Source organism: Taurulus bubalis, assembly GCF_910589615.1.
Source record: "Taurulus bubalis genome assembly, chromosome: 2".
NCBI classification, from domain to species: domain Eukaryota; kingdom Metazoa; phylum Chordata; class Actinopteri; order Perciformes; family Cottidae; genus Taurulus; species Taurulus bubalis.
In genome coordinates, this window is record NC_136590.1 from 13,439,246 (window position 1) to 13,457,239 (window position 17,994).

General features: G+C 42.4%; 1 protein-coding gene across 1 annotated transcript; it reads right to left on the reverse strand.

The window, feature by feature from the left end:
• Positions 1–96: 96 nt before the first annotated feature.
• Positions 97–14,349, reverse strand: mss51 (MSS51 mitochondrial translational activator; the record flags this gene model as incomplete). The annotated part of the gene is made up of 12 exons (XM_079237723.1): positions 14,272–14,349; positions 12,708–12,873; positions 12,389–12,538; positions 9,889–10,013; positions 8,998–9,561; positions 6,264–6,357; positions 5,617–5,811; positions 1,990–2,169; positions 1,740–1,864; positions 1,018–1,581; positions 769–862; positions 97–295 (listed from the first exon to the last, which is right to left on the reverse strand). The coding sequence occupies exons 1-12, from the start codon at positions 14,297–14,299 to the stop codon at positions 97–99; spliced, it is 2,484 nt and encodes an 827-aa protein (XP_079093849.1). The 5' UTR covers positions 14,300–14,349.
• Positions 14,350–17,994: the final 3,645 nt, after the last annotated feature.

The following is a 17,994-nucleotide window of genomic DNA, read 5'->3' on the forward strand; positions in this document are numbered from 1 at the left end:
ATTATCAGTAAAAATAGGCATCTACAAACAATGCTTCATTGTCCAAAATAACAGAGTTCCAGGTGAGAGACAACAGTGTGCTCTGCAGCACTCGGCTCACTCTGGTTCCTCAAATTCCACAGTCTCCAGTACACCATGAAAACAGAAGTAGTGGGAGTTGCAGTAGACCGGAGGCTTGTTGGGATTCGAGCCCATCACTTCTGGTTTCAGCGAGGCGAATGGGCTGGCTCCGCTTCCCTTCATGTCCATCTCCAACTCCAACAGGATCTGCAGGGAGTAGGTCATCTCTGTCTCACTGCGGGCGGAGGACCAGAAGCATAATCAGCCGTTACACATTACACACACCGTGGATTAATTCACATCACATGTATGATAAGGGAGCAGGCAGAGGATAAAGAGTGGCCTTTCACTTATTGTGTAACATATGTAGTACAATAATATGGCAATAAAATGTGTCAATGTGATGATAGACAGTACTGATCCGATACAATTGCATCAATTCTGTGAACTCCTAATCCACAGCTCTCTTCCCCAAAGCATTTATAATCAGATTACTGGAAGGCATTTTGAAATGTGTTCACTGTTTATAACTGTAATTAATTAATATTTTTTTGTACAAGTATGAATAATTTAAATGGAACTATTCAAGTAAAGTAAAAATACATTAAAATGTTATTCTTAAGCGCAATACTTGAGTGACTATACTTGAGTGACTATAATTAATAGGTATATTCACAGTGTGTGTGGCTGCTATTCTGTCACACTCACTTGAGAGCGGTGAAAAGGGAAGGGATCTCGTAATCCCTGAGGAGCAGAAGAGTTGGAAGCCAGCCCTGGTCCAGGCCCTGACTGGCATCAAATCCTGGAAACAAAAAGATGAGAAGGAAAACAAATGAAAAAGAGTTTAGTACAAACAAGACATTCCTTCGCGGTCGCTAGTTTAGCTCACGATTTACTGCCACACAAAAATAAATCTGATTTTAGAGTGTAAAAGTGAGTTGGTCAAGATGTTCTCACCTGGATGGAATCCAACCACCAGGTCTGGTTGGGCTGCTTCCTCTTTCTCCACCACATCTTCCCAGAACTGGTGGTAGAGGCCCTTGTGGGCGCTGACGTAGACTCTATGCTTGGGGCTAGCCCCCCTGAGAGGAGGCCTCACGATGGGGCTGTCCACCACCTCTGGTCCCACCATGACTATCCCGATGCCCTGGTGCCCGGGGAACATGTTGTTCAGCTCGTCGTAGTCCGTCAGCCGGGCGGCCAGAGTCTCACTGTGGCCCGCCCCCACTAGGTGAACGGTGAGAGGTTTGGAATAAGGGTCCAGGCCGAACAGTCTCATCGCCCAGGCTATGGTCAGCGGCCTGGAGAAGAACTCACTGCAAACCCTCCACAGGGACCACTTCAGGTCCTCGTCGTCAGGCTGGGACCTTCCAGCGTCGGTCCACAAGTCTTTCATCTTTGCTCCTCTCAAAATGGGGTCCAGGCGAGCTGTTAGATCTCCCTGCATTGCAAGCCAGTCATCCCAGCCTTTAATCTCTGACTGGGGCTTTGACCACTTTTCTGTAGGGAATGGGAGGTATCCTGATGATGTGAACAAAAGAATATCATTAGTTTAGTAGTTTAATAGGAGAAACAGTTCATGAGTTGTATTAACTATCCTTTATTACAAACGTAATCCTTCTTGGAAGAAGAAGTCCCCTGTGATCGTTTGTGTGGACTGTCTTTCATGTCTGTGTTACCTTTGAATAAAAGCCATTCCACGACTCTGTCAATGGCAGCCAGACGCAGCTGTGAGCAGAACTTCTTGTGTTTGGGCCAATCCTCCTTCTGACAGTCTTTACTGCAGTAGTAAACATTTAGACATCTGTGCAAAGACACAAGCAAAGTGACGGATCTGGGATTGTAACATGACTCACTTTGATGAATGAATATCATTGCTGCGAAAGCCTGCTGGCTGAGATCTTGTTTGTTTGTTTGTTTGTTTTTTACCTGGTACAACGCTTCAGGCTTTGGCACTTTGAAAGTTGATTTGGACGCTTCTCGCAACAGGCACAGAGTTGAAAAGATTCCTCCATCTTCTCAAACATCTCTTTTTGAGACTGGAAGGTTGTGGCTTTCACCTTGGCCTCCAGACCAGCTCTGGGGAGACAAATAATACATAAATAAAAAAGAACATAAATACAACAGAATTAATGACCAGTGACTCATTAGTATTTTGGACAAAACAGTTAAGTCTAAACACGACAAGCTACAACATAACGGCATAGCCTGTGAAACCCATACATAGGCTACGTTTCTATTCTTGGACTGGAACATTTGCTTCGGTGTGGGCAGAGGGGAGCAGTAGTGCTCACACACACACACACACACACACACACACACACACACACACACACACACACACACACACACACACACAATACATTGCAGAATAGTTGGTCGAAGCTCCATAGAGAAAACTCCCGATAAAACGAATAGTATGAAACAGGCAGTGAGTAGAGGCTTGCAGGCATTTAAAGGGTCAAATGTGGTTAGTAAAGACCACCAGGCGGTTCCTGAACTTTTACTCTCGTTTTTTTTACACCGTGGTATAAATATGTTCTCCAAAATGGAAGTAAAGAAGTGGCAATACCTCTCGGTGTCCGTCATGTGTGAATGAGTCGGCCACTGTTCCTTCTTGTGCGTCTCCTCTGGTTTGTCACGTGACCGGCCTGTGGGGGGCTCTCATGTAGCACCTGTTCTTTCCCTTCTAGAAAGCTCTGTCAACTCCAGACCCTTTCTGACTTCACAGTCGTGACACAAAAACAGCGCCCTCGTATCTGTGCATATTACTTATTACAAGAAAACACCAGAAACACATCCATTGCTGTGGGACAAGATTATTTTAATTGTATTTAATTTAATTAATTCTGATTTCAACTCACCCGGACACAGCCCAGTACAACCACAACGCTACGTATATATTGTCATCCACTAGAGGGCAGAGTCACACTGTAAATACAGACTACTAGACATTTCCTCCTGAAGGAGCGAAACGAGCACACACACACGCACACGCACACGCACACACACACACTCTCTCGTCTCGTCAATTCAAAGAACACAACAAGGCAATTGCAATGTTTCTATTATGGCACATAATAATATTACCATATTCAGAAAGTATGTATTCAGAAAAGAGTATTGGTATGCATCAACTTTTTATTTTTTTATCAAGTGCAATAATCCTGGTCATGTTGTTATGGCCAGGAAGAGGAGCCAGAGACCATCAAGATCTGTTTCACTGTTTAGACACTAAAAACAAAAGAGACTGGCGGTGAAGTCCAAGGAAATGCGACATGATCATTTTACGTGATCAAAGGTTCAAATAGATAAATAAATAAATGACATCGAGCCCAGCTTTGACGTCCTTGATGCTGCGTTTCGACATTTTTTACAATTATCTTATAATTACATTTCTTTAGAAAAACTGTATTTGTTGTCCTAAACGGTTCCAGGTCTAATTCTGGAGGGGGAAACCCCTCCTATTGTCGGAAAACAGAAGAACATCACATTGACTTAGACAATAAAGCAAAACATGACTTTCTTTTCTTTTCTTTTTATCTCGACTTTCAACAAAAACTGTTGATAATAGTGATTTGATATTGTATTTCTCTGCTTTTATTTTGTATTTTTACAAAAACTAATTTTGTATATTTTTATTTCATTTAGAAAAATGCTAATTTTAAAGCTCCGGGGCAGCCAGATTACTTTGTGGTATAAATATACATTAAATATATAATGTATATATTTTTCCATTGTCATGGTTTATATTTTATATATAGGGAGTCATTTATATATAAAATATTAAAAAAGACAGTTGCTCAGTTGACACAAATATAACAATATACATGATGTATAACTAGGTTGCAAATGAACCACGGACATTAAATATTAGAGAAAATGAACAGCAATAAAGACATCTGTATCAATAACCTAGATCAAAGACACAGGTGAATGTATGTTCAACACATTGGTATCAGTGTCCTGCTTCAGCATTATTAGTTGTTTTCACACATTGAAGAAGCTCCAGAGCAATGTATTTGTCATTGTTACAGATCACAGTTTCTAAAGCAGGTCTGTTGTATAAAGATTGTCAAAATGGGCCTTGTCACTTGACAACTGTTAAATTATAGAAAAGTAATGGATGTTTCAATAAGGAAAAGCGGGAACATAAATAAGTATTTGATACCTTTACAGAAAGTGAGTCTAGTGTTTGTTGTTAAATCTGCTTTTAACCTGTGATGCTAGTCATTCATATTTTTATTTGTTTTTTTACTGTTATGTCATCCCTTTGCCTGTTCATATTGTTATCGGTTTTATTGTTTCTGTTTTTACCATGTAAAACTTATAGTACCTTTTAAAGCACTATACACATACAATATATTAATATTATCTAAAAAAAAACAAAATGTAGGCACTCTATTATTTATTTAGGTGTAATTCTAGATAATGTGTTACATTAGTATGCATATCATCTGATTTCATGCAGTTATGCAAGATTTGGGAATACGTCCAGCAACAGACCAAATTATAGTGAACCACAAAAAGATTAACTAATTTTGGTCTCATTACATATGCACACCCGTGACCCTTCATATCCAACATGCTACCTCAGGGAGCCAATAGAGTACAACCCTTTGTACCCCACTGAGGCCCTCAGGTGCCATCACCCTTCATAATGAGCTTTGAGTCATTTCTGTTATTTCATTCATTTATTATTTCAGTGAGCTATTGCAGCGTAATGGTGTTTTTCTCACTTACTTTATATATATATATATATATATATATATATATATATATATATATATATATATATATATATATATATATACATACATATATATATATATATACATATATACATATATATATACATATATACGTATATACATATATATACATATATATATATACACAATATATTTCTAAAAAGAGCTATTATGACATTTTCACCAGATGTTGGTAACAACCCAAGTAATCCATACATATAAAGAAAACCAAACAAATAAGTTCAGAAATTAAGTTATGTCTAATAAAATGGAATGGAACAGGGAAAAAGTATTGAACGTGCTAAATGTATTTAATAACCCTAACCTTACCTTTGTTGATAACAACAGCTTCAAGACTTATTGGTTTGGTTTTCTTTGCAGGTTGTTTCCGACATCTGGTGAAAATGTCATGTCAATAGCACCTTTAGAAGTATATTTATGGAGAACAATGGTGACGTGTTGAATACTTATTTTACCCGCTGTATGTATATATATATATATGTATATGTATATATATATATATATATATATATATATATATATATATATATATATATATATATATATATATATATATATATATATATATATATATATATATATATATATATATATATATATACTGTATATCTGCAGGTAGCAGCACAGCTGAGCAATGTCCATCTTTCAAAGGCTGCAGGAAGCCCCCCAAAGACCCTGTGAAGTCCACAAACCCTATTTTGGAAACCACATCTTTAAAGGGGAGGGCTTGTGGCATCCCAAACAGGCTTTGGTTTTTCACATGATGATCTCTTAATTGTCTTGCCCAGGCTCCTCTGAGTCTTCTTGAGGCAGCAATCCCTGGAAACGGATGTAGTGAGAATTGCAGAAGACCGGGGTTTTGTTTGGACAAGACTGGACCTGCTCTGGTTTCTGTGAGGTAAACGGATTGCTCCCACTGTCTCGGATGTGCATCTCCAACTCCAACAGGATCTGGAGTGAGGACTTGAGCTCTGCCTCGCTGTGGAGACAAAGACACAGCGAAGGAATCAATTAACCAAGTGAGTGTTATTGTCCATGAGAGACTGAGGAGAGATTAAACTCAGTCAATACTTTGCTAAATCATCAAATTAGAGTCTACAGGCGGTGTTTGCTGAGAATGCTTGCAGCTAAATAAATACATCTTTTCTTCAACTTGGCCTTTGTACGAACAGTATTCTTTGCCACCAAAAGGAGGGAGTGAGAAGTGTGGAAGGAGAGGTGTGATCGGGCTGTGGAAGATAACTGAGGACTGTGGTGATGAGTTCAGGTAGGTGAGGAAAGAGACACCACACGTGTGGGTGAACAACAACAGTAGTAGAGCAGTTCTGGATAGCAGATGGCAAGTAATGTGAACATTACATATTTACTATTGCTCAATGGGATGTTATAATTCCCAACTATACAATGTGGAACACGTGTGATGTAACTAACCTGTACATGGTGAAGAAGGAAGGGATGTTATAATCTCTGAGAAGCAGAAGGGTGGGCAGCCAACCTTCTACCAGACCCTGGTTAGCGTGGAACCCTGTGTTAAAAACACATGAGACACACTAAGGCTCTCAATGAGACAAGAACCTGATGATTGAGCTGTGAAAACCCCAACCAGACCATCAGCTCGCCATTTTGGAAGTTATTCAACTCTTAGGATGAACCTGTGTGAAGTTTTCTGATTTCCTGAGGAATCTGACCCGATAACCATTTAGAATAACTATATAGAAATAATAAATTTTCTTGCTGATGGTCTCATTTACTTATGTTGGTCATATAGCGGCTCACTTCAACCCGGCCAGAAGTGCACATTAAACAAACAAAAAATCGTGAAGTAACCAAAACATAATACTCTGGCAGAGGAAAGTGTGTAAATTCCATGAACCACAGAAAGAAGCTAATTAGAAAAAACATTCATTTAGAATTCATTTAGAATAAGCCACTCTTGCAACATACATACCTCCCTGAGTAAGTCAGCTAAAGGACACTGACACTAAATAAACCCTGTCTGTTTCTCACCATGCATGTCTCTGCAGAGTGACAGAGGGAAAAAGTCAGATGAAGTTTGATTGGTCTCCAGCCGCCATGTCTTCCTCTTGTTAGCTAGAATATATTTCCTTCAGGACGTGGTACTGACTGTTTTGCAGTCGGCCTAATTATCAGTCGATGTGACAAATTCAATCTCGCTCCAAACAAGCTGACCTCATTCAAATACTTCAACTGGACCGGAGAACGCTTGTTGGAACTTAACTTTGCACCACTAGCTGAAGATGGAGGACATCGAGTGCAGCAGTGCTGCTATATTCATGCTGGGTTGGGTTCCATAATCCTTTAGACAGATTCACTTTCCCCCTGACTTTGGTTTCAGGAGAATATGTTGTTTTTTCCAGAGCTGCAGGGTAGAGTGGTGAATAGCTCGACCTTCAACAAGTGACTGAGGTTCAAGCCACCATGGCAGCAAATACTTTAAATCCATCTGGCTTTAGTATCCTTCAGTGAGCCAAAGCAGGCAGCAAACAGAATGTCCCTGCGCTGATCAATAAAGTCTCACATTATTAGTTTGTCCAAGAGAACGACGTAATCACGGACTCAATTTCAATCAGCCTCAAGAAAAAGCTCCGCATGTGATGAATTTATTAAAGCGTCAGCTGTTCAGTGCATTGCTGGTGTGTATTCTGGTATGTTGGGGGCCCCGTGATACTCCCACACACACACAGATGGTATCACGTTATCCACCGCCTGCAACATCTTTCTGGGGAACTCAAATTGCAGAAAGAGAGGATTTGGACTTAAATAATGCATGTCACGATACGAACATCCCCGAGGTTACACTTCTCATCATTATAAAACATTTAACAGGGAGTAAGCGTTCAGACCTTCAGGAGATAAGGTGACAAAGAGACGCGACAGTCCGACTTTTAATGGGAATGTAATGATTGCCTTTCCACATGGTGGGCGGCCGTTAATGGTAATAGACTTAATAGACTTAAAAATATAGAAGTATGAAAATCCAGTATTTCGTGGAGAACAAGCAGCCATCAGGAGGCGCCTGTTTCTAATGGTCCATCTTTGTATGGATGGCATTACTGAGCCAGCATCCATCTTCTTTGTGAGAGCTGACAGTTGACATCACTCTCCGTCTCTTATTCTCTTACGGCCAATGTCTAGTTTTTTTCCACTGCTTTCTAGCAGCCTTTTCCTCTCTCATTCTCATTGTGACTTTCACACACACCTTCCTTTTTATTCCTTCCGCCACGCTGCCTGCTCCCCTATCACTCAAACGGTGTCATAACGCAGTGCTCTGCCAGCTTTGCGGTATGAAACGCAGCCAGGCACTCAGGCAGTTTACTCGCAGGATGACTAATTCCTGTATATTTAGCTCCAGTGGAGCATGCGGCGATAACTGAGGCACGGGTTCTGGGTGAGGCTGGGTTGGGGCTTTACTGCTGCTTTGCAGGTTAAAGGGTCATTGAGCAGATTCTGTGAAAGAGCTTAAGAGGTGTGGGGTTAAAGTGACACTTTAATGAGGTGGATCGTTTGTGAGAGTGGACGGTACATGTCTCTCAGTCTTAAGGCTGTTTGTTATGAAATGGAGAAAAAAAATTGCAGTTGCTTTTTGTATTGGAATCCAAATACATTAAGGATATCCAAAATTCAGAAAATTGAAATCGAGTAGAAAAATTGGGAAATTGTTCGAGATCTATGATTTTGCACACGTCTGGAGCTTGCAGTGTGTGTCAGAGTGAATCTGAGGGCGGTGGGAGGGCTTTAAAAAGGGCAGCTTACTGACATTATGCTGAGTCCAGCAATCAGAAGCCAAACTCTTTCCCAGCTGCTCCAATTAATCATCCAAATCCCCAATAAAAGCCTGCCGCTAATGAATAGGCCAGAGCTAGTGAGTTACTCGTCTCCTGCTTGCTCTGTTCTCTGAAAGAGGTAATTGTCAAATGAGCATAAAGGGAGACAAGTCACTGAGTCTCAAAGACCGCTGACCACTTTAGCTGAGCAGTTTCTATTTATAGCCGCAGTGATCATTATGCTTTTTACTGTTGGATTTAAAAGCGTTTTAAGGTGAAAGTCTCCTTTCAACCAGACCTGTCCCAAGGTTTTAGTGGTTGTACGATCACATCTCTGACTTGTTGTTTGTTCACATTGGCATGATGTTGGATGTTCTCACCTGGATGAAATCCAACCACAAGGTCTGGCTTTGCTGCTTCCTCTTTCTCCACCACATCTTCCCAGAACTGGTGGTAGAGGCCCTTGTGGGCGCTGATGTAGACCTTCTTCCTGGGGCCAAACGACCTGAGAGGAGGCCTCACGATGGGGCCGTCCACCACCTCTGGTCCCACCATGACTATCTCCATGCCCTGGTGTTCAGGGAACATGTTGTTCAGCTCGTCGTAGTCTGTCACTCTGGCTCCCATGGTCTCATTGTGAGAAGCCCCTGCTATGTGAATAGTGAGCGCTTTAGCATGCGGGTCAAGGCCAAAGTGTCGCATGGCCATGCCAACGGTGAGAACTCGGGAGAGGAACTCGCTCTGAATCCGCCATAAAGACTGTTGCAGGTCAGAGTCATCCGGCCTTGGTCTGCTGGCGTTCTTCCAAAGGGTTGCCATGTTGGCACCAGACAAGATGGCGTCCAGACGTGGCGTGAGGTCCCCCTGCATGTGAAGCCAGTTGTCCCAATTCTTCACCTCAGCAGGGGGCTTGGACCACTTCCCCGTGGGTAGGGGCAGGTCTCCTGTGAGGTGGGGGGAGAACATTTATGATGGATTTATGTGACACAAAGCCGAGGACACAGATTAGTGTAGATTCTGTCTGGCAAGTTTACATGGTGTTTTAAAAGCAATCAGAGTTTCAAAGGTTGGGGAACTTTAATTAAAATTTCAAAAATGCACCACTGTGACTTTCTGTCAGTGTTTGTCTCTCAGGCATTTCATTTCTGCAGCTCATCTTTAAAATATGTCATCTCATTAATGATGATGAATGTTTTTTTTTGTGTGTTTTGTGAACTCAAACAGCCATCAAGGCATTTCAGTTTCAACAGCACCGCCTTCTCATTTCTCACCAGTGAACATCAGCCACTCCACTAGTCTGTCAATTGCCACCAGGCGCAGCATCTTGCAGACCTTTTTATGCTGAGGCCAGTCCTTTTTCTGACAGTCTTTGGTGCAGTAGTACACATTCAAGCACCTGGGAGAGCGAAATGGGGGTAAAAAGCAACGTAAGACATGAAAGTTAAACAAGTAAAAAAAAAAAAGATCACTTTAACTTTCACAACTTAAAGGTTCATTGTGTGGGATTTGGCGGTATCCAACGGTGAGGTTGTAGACGGCAAAGTGAAAACTTCTCCAGTAAGCTTGTAGGAGAATCGCGGTGGCCAACATGAACATGCTAGAGCCAGTGTTTGGTTTGTCCGTTCTGGGCTACCGTAGAAACTCAGTGGCCGCCTTAATGGAGAGGACTTGCTCCTTATTGGTATATAAACGTATATAGAGGCAACAAAAACTCAATGATACACACTGAATTATACATATACGTATTCATATTATAGTCCAATAGATCCCCCTAAATGCTGCAATATCCAAGGTCCCTAACAATGAGGTAAAAAAACTTGGTTTATGACCAAAATACCTGGAAAACTAAAGACTTTCTCTTATCATATTAGCACGTTAATATGATAAACTAAGATGTTGAACACGGTCAACAACATTACTCCTGCTCAACATCAAACATCGTTATTAGCGTTAGCTTTAGCTGAAAGCACGGCTTCACAGAGCTGCTTCGATGGCCGGAGATGGTTTTGTTCGACGATAAGCTGAGAGGGAAATATCCCTTGATAGATGGAATCTGGGGGAACTGTTCAACTATAACCTGAACATGAGTAAAATTATATTAGAGACGTCTGCATTAGTGATGGATCGTGTCGTTGTGGAACAATTTCCTAATCAGCAGAGGACCATAATAAAATCCTTTATGAAGCACTTTATTGGGGGTGTATCTTTGTTCCCAGGGTCAAATGTTCCCCAGGTTAATATCCTCTTAACAAGACTTTTCAAGGAGTTTCATGTATTCAAAAATATAAGTTTCTCTTAAAACATGTATGTCAAAAGTTTAAATCACCCACCTACAGCTTTTATCCAGTTATACTCCTTGGAAACTATGCACTCAAACCTGGAGGTAAGACAGTTATTTCAGACACTTTTACTTTCCAAACTGTATTTGAAATACTCACCTCCCTTCATTCATTATCTGGCTTCAACAGCCCTTACCAAAGCCTCTGACCATCTTATTTTATATCAATAACAAGGGATGACCCCCTTTAGGGATAAAAAGTCTTGTTTGTACCAAGACATACATATAATCTTATCATTTATCTAGAATCTATGTTCATATGAGACCTCATTCAGTTGCAAACTCATGACACTGAAGATGAATTCTGTCCTGTTTGAGGAGACAGCTGGCCAAAAACTGCCGCCTTAGGTAAAAGTTTGAATTCATTATTGTTTATATGACCTCTTTGTGCGGATGTGGGCTTTTGTATTGTCACAAACTTTAAGTGGCGAGGTAATGTGTTGGATTAGAGGTCTGACAGCCGGCGCCAGTTGGTGCTGTGGGACACTATATTACTTTACCTTGCAATCATTTACAGCCTTCGAGGCGCACACATTTACATAAAATAATTTATCAGCCTCCGTGTTCTGGCACACTTTGTGTGTACTAATCCTCCAAAGGAAGCTGACAAAGTGAGACAAAACCAGGGGAGAAAACACATGCCCTTGAAAGGTCAAGCAGAACACACTTCTGTGGAGACGCCTCCGCTGTGAGAGTGCTAAAAAGATAAATGGGAATCAGAATGAATAAAAAGGGATGCAAAGTCACAAGCAGGCATTTCTGGGATTATTCTTAATAATTCTCAGATGTCAAAGGTCATGAGGGTTTTCACTTGTCAGGAGTGTTTGTTTTATTTATCTGCTGCTACTGGTAACTTTTCTGAGAGAGAGGCAGTGGCAGCTGAGCATTCCAAGGAAGACACATGCAAGACAGTGAGTGAGAGTGTGTGAATCAGTATGAGAGCGATACAAGGAGAGTGATAGAAGGAGAGTGATAGAAAGAGTGATAAAAAGAGAGCGATAGAAGGAGCGCAATAGAAGGATAGCGATAGAAAGATAGCGATAGAGATGCGGGGAGCCAGAAGAAAGCATGCCGTCCTCCACTCCTTATTGCCAATACACTTCTTAAAATATACTCTGTGATGCTGTGATATTATGAACCGCTGCTCTTAATAGGCTGAAACACAATCAGGGGACCTAGCTATGTTTGCCTTTGGCCAAAGTCCATCTCTGTGGAGCTTTACACACCTCGGGGGCCAATCATTCTGTCACTGACACAACAACAACTGGTAATGCTTCGCACATGGCAGCTACTTGGACGGACGTCCTGGCGGGGTGACGATCCAGCCGATCTGAGATTTCAGAGTTTCAGTGGAAACCTGCACCAACATATTGGGATAGTCAACACTGTTGGTAGCGCGTTATTCTGTGTTGATGCCGGTGTATAGCACTTACTTTACGCAGCGCTTCAGGGTCTGATCCTCGGTAAGATGCGCTGGGAGTTTGTTGCAGCTGGTGCAAAACTCAAAGGTCTCCTCCATCTTCTTGAACATCTCCTTGTAGTTGCGGAAAGCGATTCCTTTGGCCTTTCCCTCAACGGCAGCTCTTATTAGAATCAGACACTTCACTCGTCAATAATTTAATGGAGGGTTAGAAGTAACATATGGAGGAAGGGTAACTTATCACATACAGAAAATGCCAAATAAACTAATCAAAGTCTGGTGAAAATCATTAACAACACTGGCGGATGTAAGATAGTATCAGCAGTTTTTACCTGTATTCTCCGTAGTCCTTCATGTTGAGCTTGTTGAGAATAACCTTGGAGAGCCCGGGGACACCCGAGTCCAGAGAGTAAAACCCAGACAGGACGGAAAAGACGCTGTCAGTCCGTGGAGCGTCCGGCTGTGGGACCGCTGGGATCTGGGACGTCATGTTGTGGCCTTAAGTATTACATAAAATGATTACATTTTGTTTTCATTTAACCTTTATTTATACCAGTAGCACCCTGCACCGACACACACAGGTTTTCTCTGCTATTAGAAGGCTCCAAACAGGGTTTGAAAGGCTCCTCCTGATAATACAGCACTGCTGCCAGGACCCACACACGCCTTTCAGAACTGATGATAACATACACACACAAAACAATACACAGTATACTGTATAACAAAGTAAGCTGCAGCAGACTTTCAAGTATGACTTTTTCAAGGATAGGAACTTTTCACCAAGCAGCAGTGGAACAGGCTATACATCAAACGACAGAACAGGCTCCTATTCAAGGCTGATCGCGTCTCAACATAGATACGATGGACTTTAAAATACATATACAGTCTGGCTTGATGGCCCTGACGACAGAGGCTCTCATGACAAGAGGAAGACCCAGATTCTCAGACAGGCAGAGGCGGCGTCAGGCTTGTTTCTTGAGCTCTGCCATTAAAAACAATCCTGTGTTTGCCACACGGTGAATGGACTGTACTTATGCAGCGCTTTTCTAGTCTTCCGACCATTGAAAGCGCTTTAACACTACATGTTATCATTCATACACAGGGGCCACCATGCAAGGTGCCACCTGCCCATCAGGACCCGAACTAAATCCCTCTACACCGCAAGTATCTTGCTTAACGACACATCGACATGGACTAGCAGGGCCGGGGATCGAACACCCGATCTCTCTCACTGAACCAGTCGCCCCATACCCGTCTATACTATGCGTGTCATGTTTTATTCACTTGGTCTGAGACATGGGCAAATAAGAGGGGGGAGAAATGTGATCACCTTATGGGAGCACTCCCAGTAGCTCCGAGAATCTTTCTTTAGATTTGATGAGCGTCCAAGACTTCACGCATCTACCTTCCTCTAAAGTACAGCAATGCTTAACTTTGCCTTGAAATCACACCAACATGCATTTAACTACACGTCGCTTGTAGCAATGGAACTTTGTAAATGCTTCACTTTATCACACAGAGTTGTGCCACCAATTATGCTTCAGTTTGATTTGACAACAACTTTTCCTCTACTTTGAGGAACTCTGTATCTTGTCTTTCTTATTCTTTTTTTTGCCTTATCATGTCTGCAGACAAAATTGAAAGGCCTATATCTAATGAGCTCCTTCATATCTACAGCGCGGGGGTTGGAAATTAACGGATTTCCCATGGGAGGGCAGGTTTTTTTGGCTCATCTCTTCTCACATTTCTGACCGTGTCACTGTTGAGATTTTAGCATGCAAAGTCTCTCCGCTGACGATCTGGCTACAGCATTATCACATTCTCACCCTGCCGTGGTGCACTCCACACTAAGGAGACGAAGACTGAAGACACGAGCAGATCTTTTAGCAGTCATACCTTCGGTTTCAGACGAGCAGAGAGCCATCCAGATGATTCCTGGGAGAAGAAAGTGATTGATAGCTGCTTATGGTGGATGTCTCCACTGTGTCCCTGCTGGGCTCAGCAATGAAGTTACCCACCACAGAGAGAAAGTTGGGGAAGTAGCCAGGGGTGGGCTGGGGCACTATCAAGTGCTCATGGCATCTGAGGTTGGGGGGGTGGAGACTGAAACAGGGAGAGGACACATAAACACAAGATACCAGTGAGATATATTTATATTCTGCAAAAAAAAGTCTGCTGGAAGAAGAGAGTCCAATGATGAGAAATGCAGAGAAAACAGAAACCAATGATGAACACATCAGAAAGTGGATTTCTGGAATCAATAATAGTGTTGTAAACAAGTCCACATGTCAGTGAAAACATTTTTTTTAAACACGCAAATACATCATCCTTTCATCAGACCGTTTTCCCACTTCAGCATTTACAGCTTGAAAGCTCTGACTTCCTCTTGCTATTCATCAAAAACAAAAGCCTGAACAGAAAACACATCAAAACAAATGTCTGCTCCGACAGTTCATGATTCTGTCAGGTCTTTTCTAAGAGTCAGACCATAAAAGCCTTTGTTAATGTACAGTGAATGGACATTTGCATGTGTGAAAAACAATGAGGACAAATGTTAATTTAAAAAAATTTATTTGGTCCATCGGAACCTGAGATTGAAAATTAAACATACATATGTTTATACACATATACTCATATTCCCATCCCAGAAAAGATCAATAAAATATATATCACATTCATCAGAATTACATTTTTTTCAGCATTAGGTTTCATTGTTTAATTTCTATCATACTTTCATTTTATTTTTTTACAACTTTAAAAGGGTCAGTACATTTTTTCCCCCATTTCCTATCTTATCTGTGGCTTTAGTTTGCAGTCTGTCATATTTACAAGGAGGGAACCAGACAAAGGAGAGGAGAGAAAAGGCGCTGTGTTCTCCGGCTGCAGCCCTTTCCAGCAGCAGGGGGCGCCACCGACACACAGAAGACTCACCACCACAACTTCACAGAAGAGGAGTAGGTTCGAAGGACACCAGCAAGAGCCAAAATGACATAGTATAAAACAAAAGCAAAAAAAAAAAAAATCTCATGTAAATGTAAAGTGATCCAGCGGTGACATTGGATTTTGAGGTGTCATTGCAGGTGATTCAGTGCAGTTTCATTTCTTGTCAAGCTAATCCATCTGGGCTCAAACTAAAGCCATAGCGTCATCACATTCCTTTATCTGTCATACATCAGTCCAGTATTCAGCAATATTCATTTGACAACAGGCCTGCAAATCACTTATACAAATAAATTAAAGGTCACAGCTGCTTGTCTGTGATCCCGCACGTTCACACAGAGCGGACAGACATCATTACATGTTGGGTTTCTTTGGAAAACATATTTACAGCTACCTCAGCTTCAGGTTTCATCAAAGACACATGACACAGCTGTAGTAGCTTTTCGTGTTCCTGCGAGCTGGAGATGTGGTGAAGTGCAGCCTGTCAGCAGACGGGACACCGTGCTGCCATTTACCGTCAACGCTACCGACCAAATGCTCATGAGATCATGCATGTGTCGGCGCTTTCTCAACTCAAGGCTGCTGAGCTTTAAGCTTCTTAAGCAACTGAATCATCTCATGTGGGAACTTTAATGTTTAAACTCAAAATGAACTTGACACGATAAAGAACAGCAATTTTCCCCGCCCAACAATCAATCACTGTGTGAACGCTTCAGCGATTTTGCTTATCAGCTTTCAAGTTTTTCCCCCCTATTTCACAACACAATACATCAACTTTGACTTGAAATTAAGTCTCCCACGCCATCCTGTTACTATAGTACCGCGTCAGTCTTCCACCTCTCTCTGATAAAACATTTATGTTGCCATGGTGAGGACTGAAAGATCCTAAGTGAAGTAGGAGTAATGGCTTTGACACCGGAGAAATTGGAACGAAAAAGCGGACTGGGCCTTAAAGGGTGAGCGACGTTAAAACAGCTGCAGGCAACCGGTCCTTTGAAACCACGCAGACGAAACACAACTATTTTCTATGTCACAACATGTCTCAGGGGTTCCTTTACGCTCCTGTTACGTGTGCAGGCAGACTGACAAAATGCTAATTTGTTGGTACACGAGTGCTGTGCGCTGTCGCTAATGTGCGGTCGGTGTCGTCTTGTGGGAGGGGCGCCCAGATGCTCATTCTGCATCCGAGCAAACAAAAATGGTCCCTGACCTCCCAAAGTAAACTCGGCAGCTCGTCAGCAAAAGCTCCCCGGATGGCAAACTGACTGTTCAAACAGCCACTGGCTCCTCCGGCACTCCCTAAGCACACCGAAGTGTAAATCAAAACACTGAGAAATAGACAAATACTCACTGACCTTCGGTACCACGAAAGATCCGACACAACTTTTGGGGCGTCACGATCCGTTAATTCAGTCTGTATAACGTCTAGAGAGGAGAGTGTGAATTTATGTGCGAAGATGTAAACTGGCTGCCAATCTGGATGAGAAAAGCCAGCGTGCCCGAGGGGTAAACTACAAAGCTGGTCATGTAATGACTCGCCTCCAGCGTTTCGACCCAAAACTGAGGCCGAGTGAAAATGAATTAAAGTATGCGAGAGACAGGAGAAAAGGAGCGAGAGTGGTTGTTTCTCTCAAGGGAAAAAGGCCAACTTGTATGTTAGTCCATTGAACCACTCGGAAGGGAATTCTATTATGTGTCAGTATTTCACAAGTTAAAACCTCTCTCCAGCGCGGCTTGGCTGTTAAGTGTTGACAGAAAGATGACGTTCACCTGCCACATCAGCTTGAGCTTTTGCTCGACTCCAACTTACTCTACAAATCACGGGTTTGGTCCTGAGCTAGAGAGAGAGAGAGAGAGAGAGAGAGAGAGAGAGAGAGAGAGAGAGACAGCACTGCGGAGATGATGATGGAGAGCGGGGACAGACAGTACTGTATGAAAGATGGCTTTTCCGCGGCCTCAAAAAAACACAAATATGGGCAAGACGTTAACAAGGGCCGTGTACAAAACAAGTAAGACCGAATGTACCGTCTCGAGTAATAAAAAAAACATGTATGACTGCGAGTAAAACTAGAATGTGGGTTTGGCTCATTAAGTACCGTACTGAGGGCTAGGCGAGATAAACTCCCCCTAAAGTCTCCTGCTTGGTTAGCTGTCCTTGCACAGGGACAAGTGTCTGATCGCTGCGGGTGATTGGCTCAAAGTTTGTGGGCCGGCAAATGGCTCAGTAGTTACGGCACTGCACCCTGACTTCTGTGGAGAAAGCAGGGTCGTCTCCAAGCATACGTAACTCAGGGATGACATCCCTTGTATAGCGCTCGTACCAAAAACATCCAGAATTCTAAGTAGTCTGAGCTGGATCCTGTTAGGTGCCTGGGTGAAAAATAGTTTTGGGAGTAAGTAGAGGTCACTCCATGGGGCCCGTTCCCTCATTTCATCCTGACATGGCACATCCATTTGGCAAGGGGAGAGAGCGCGTGTCGACCGGATGAAAAGCATTTATGGAGAATTTGGAGGACAGCAGATAAATGCTGCACGTTTATGCTTTACATTCAGGTGTGTGTGTGTTCTCCACGGTTTAGGGATGCACACAACACTCGCCCTTCCTTGCCTGGTTTTTCCAGTGGTGTGACAGTTCATTGGATAATAGTCAGCGTGTATGTGTGAGACAGTGGCCGGTGG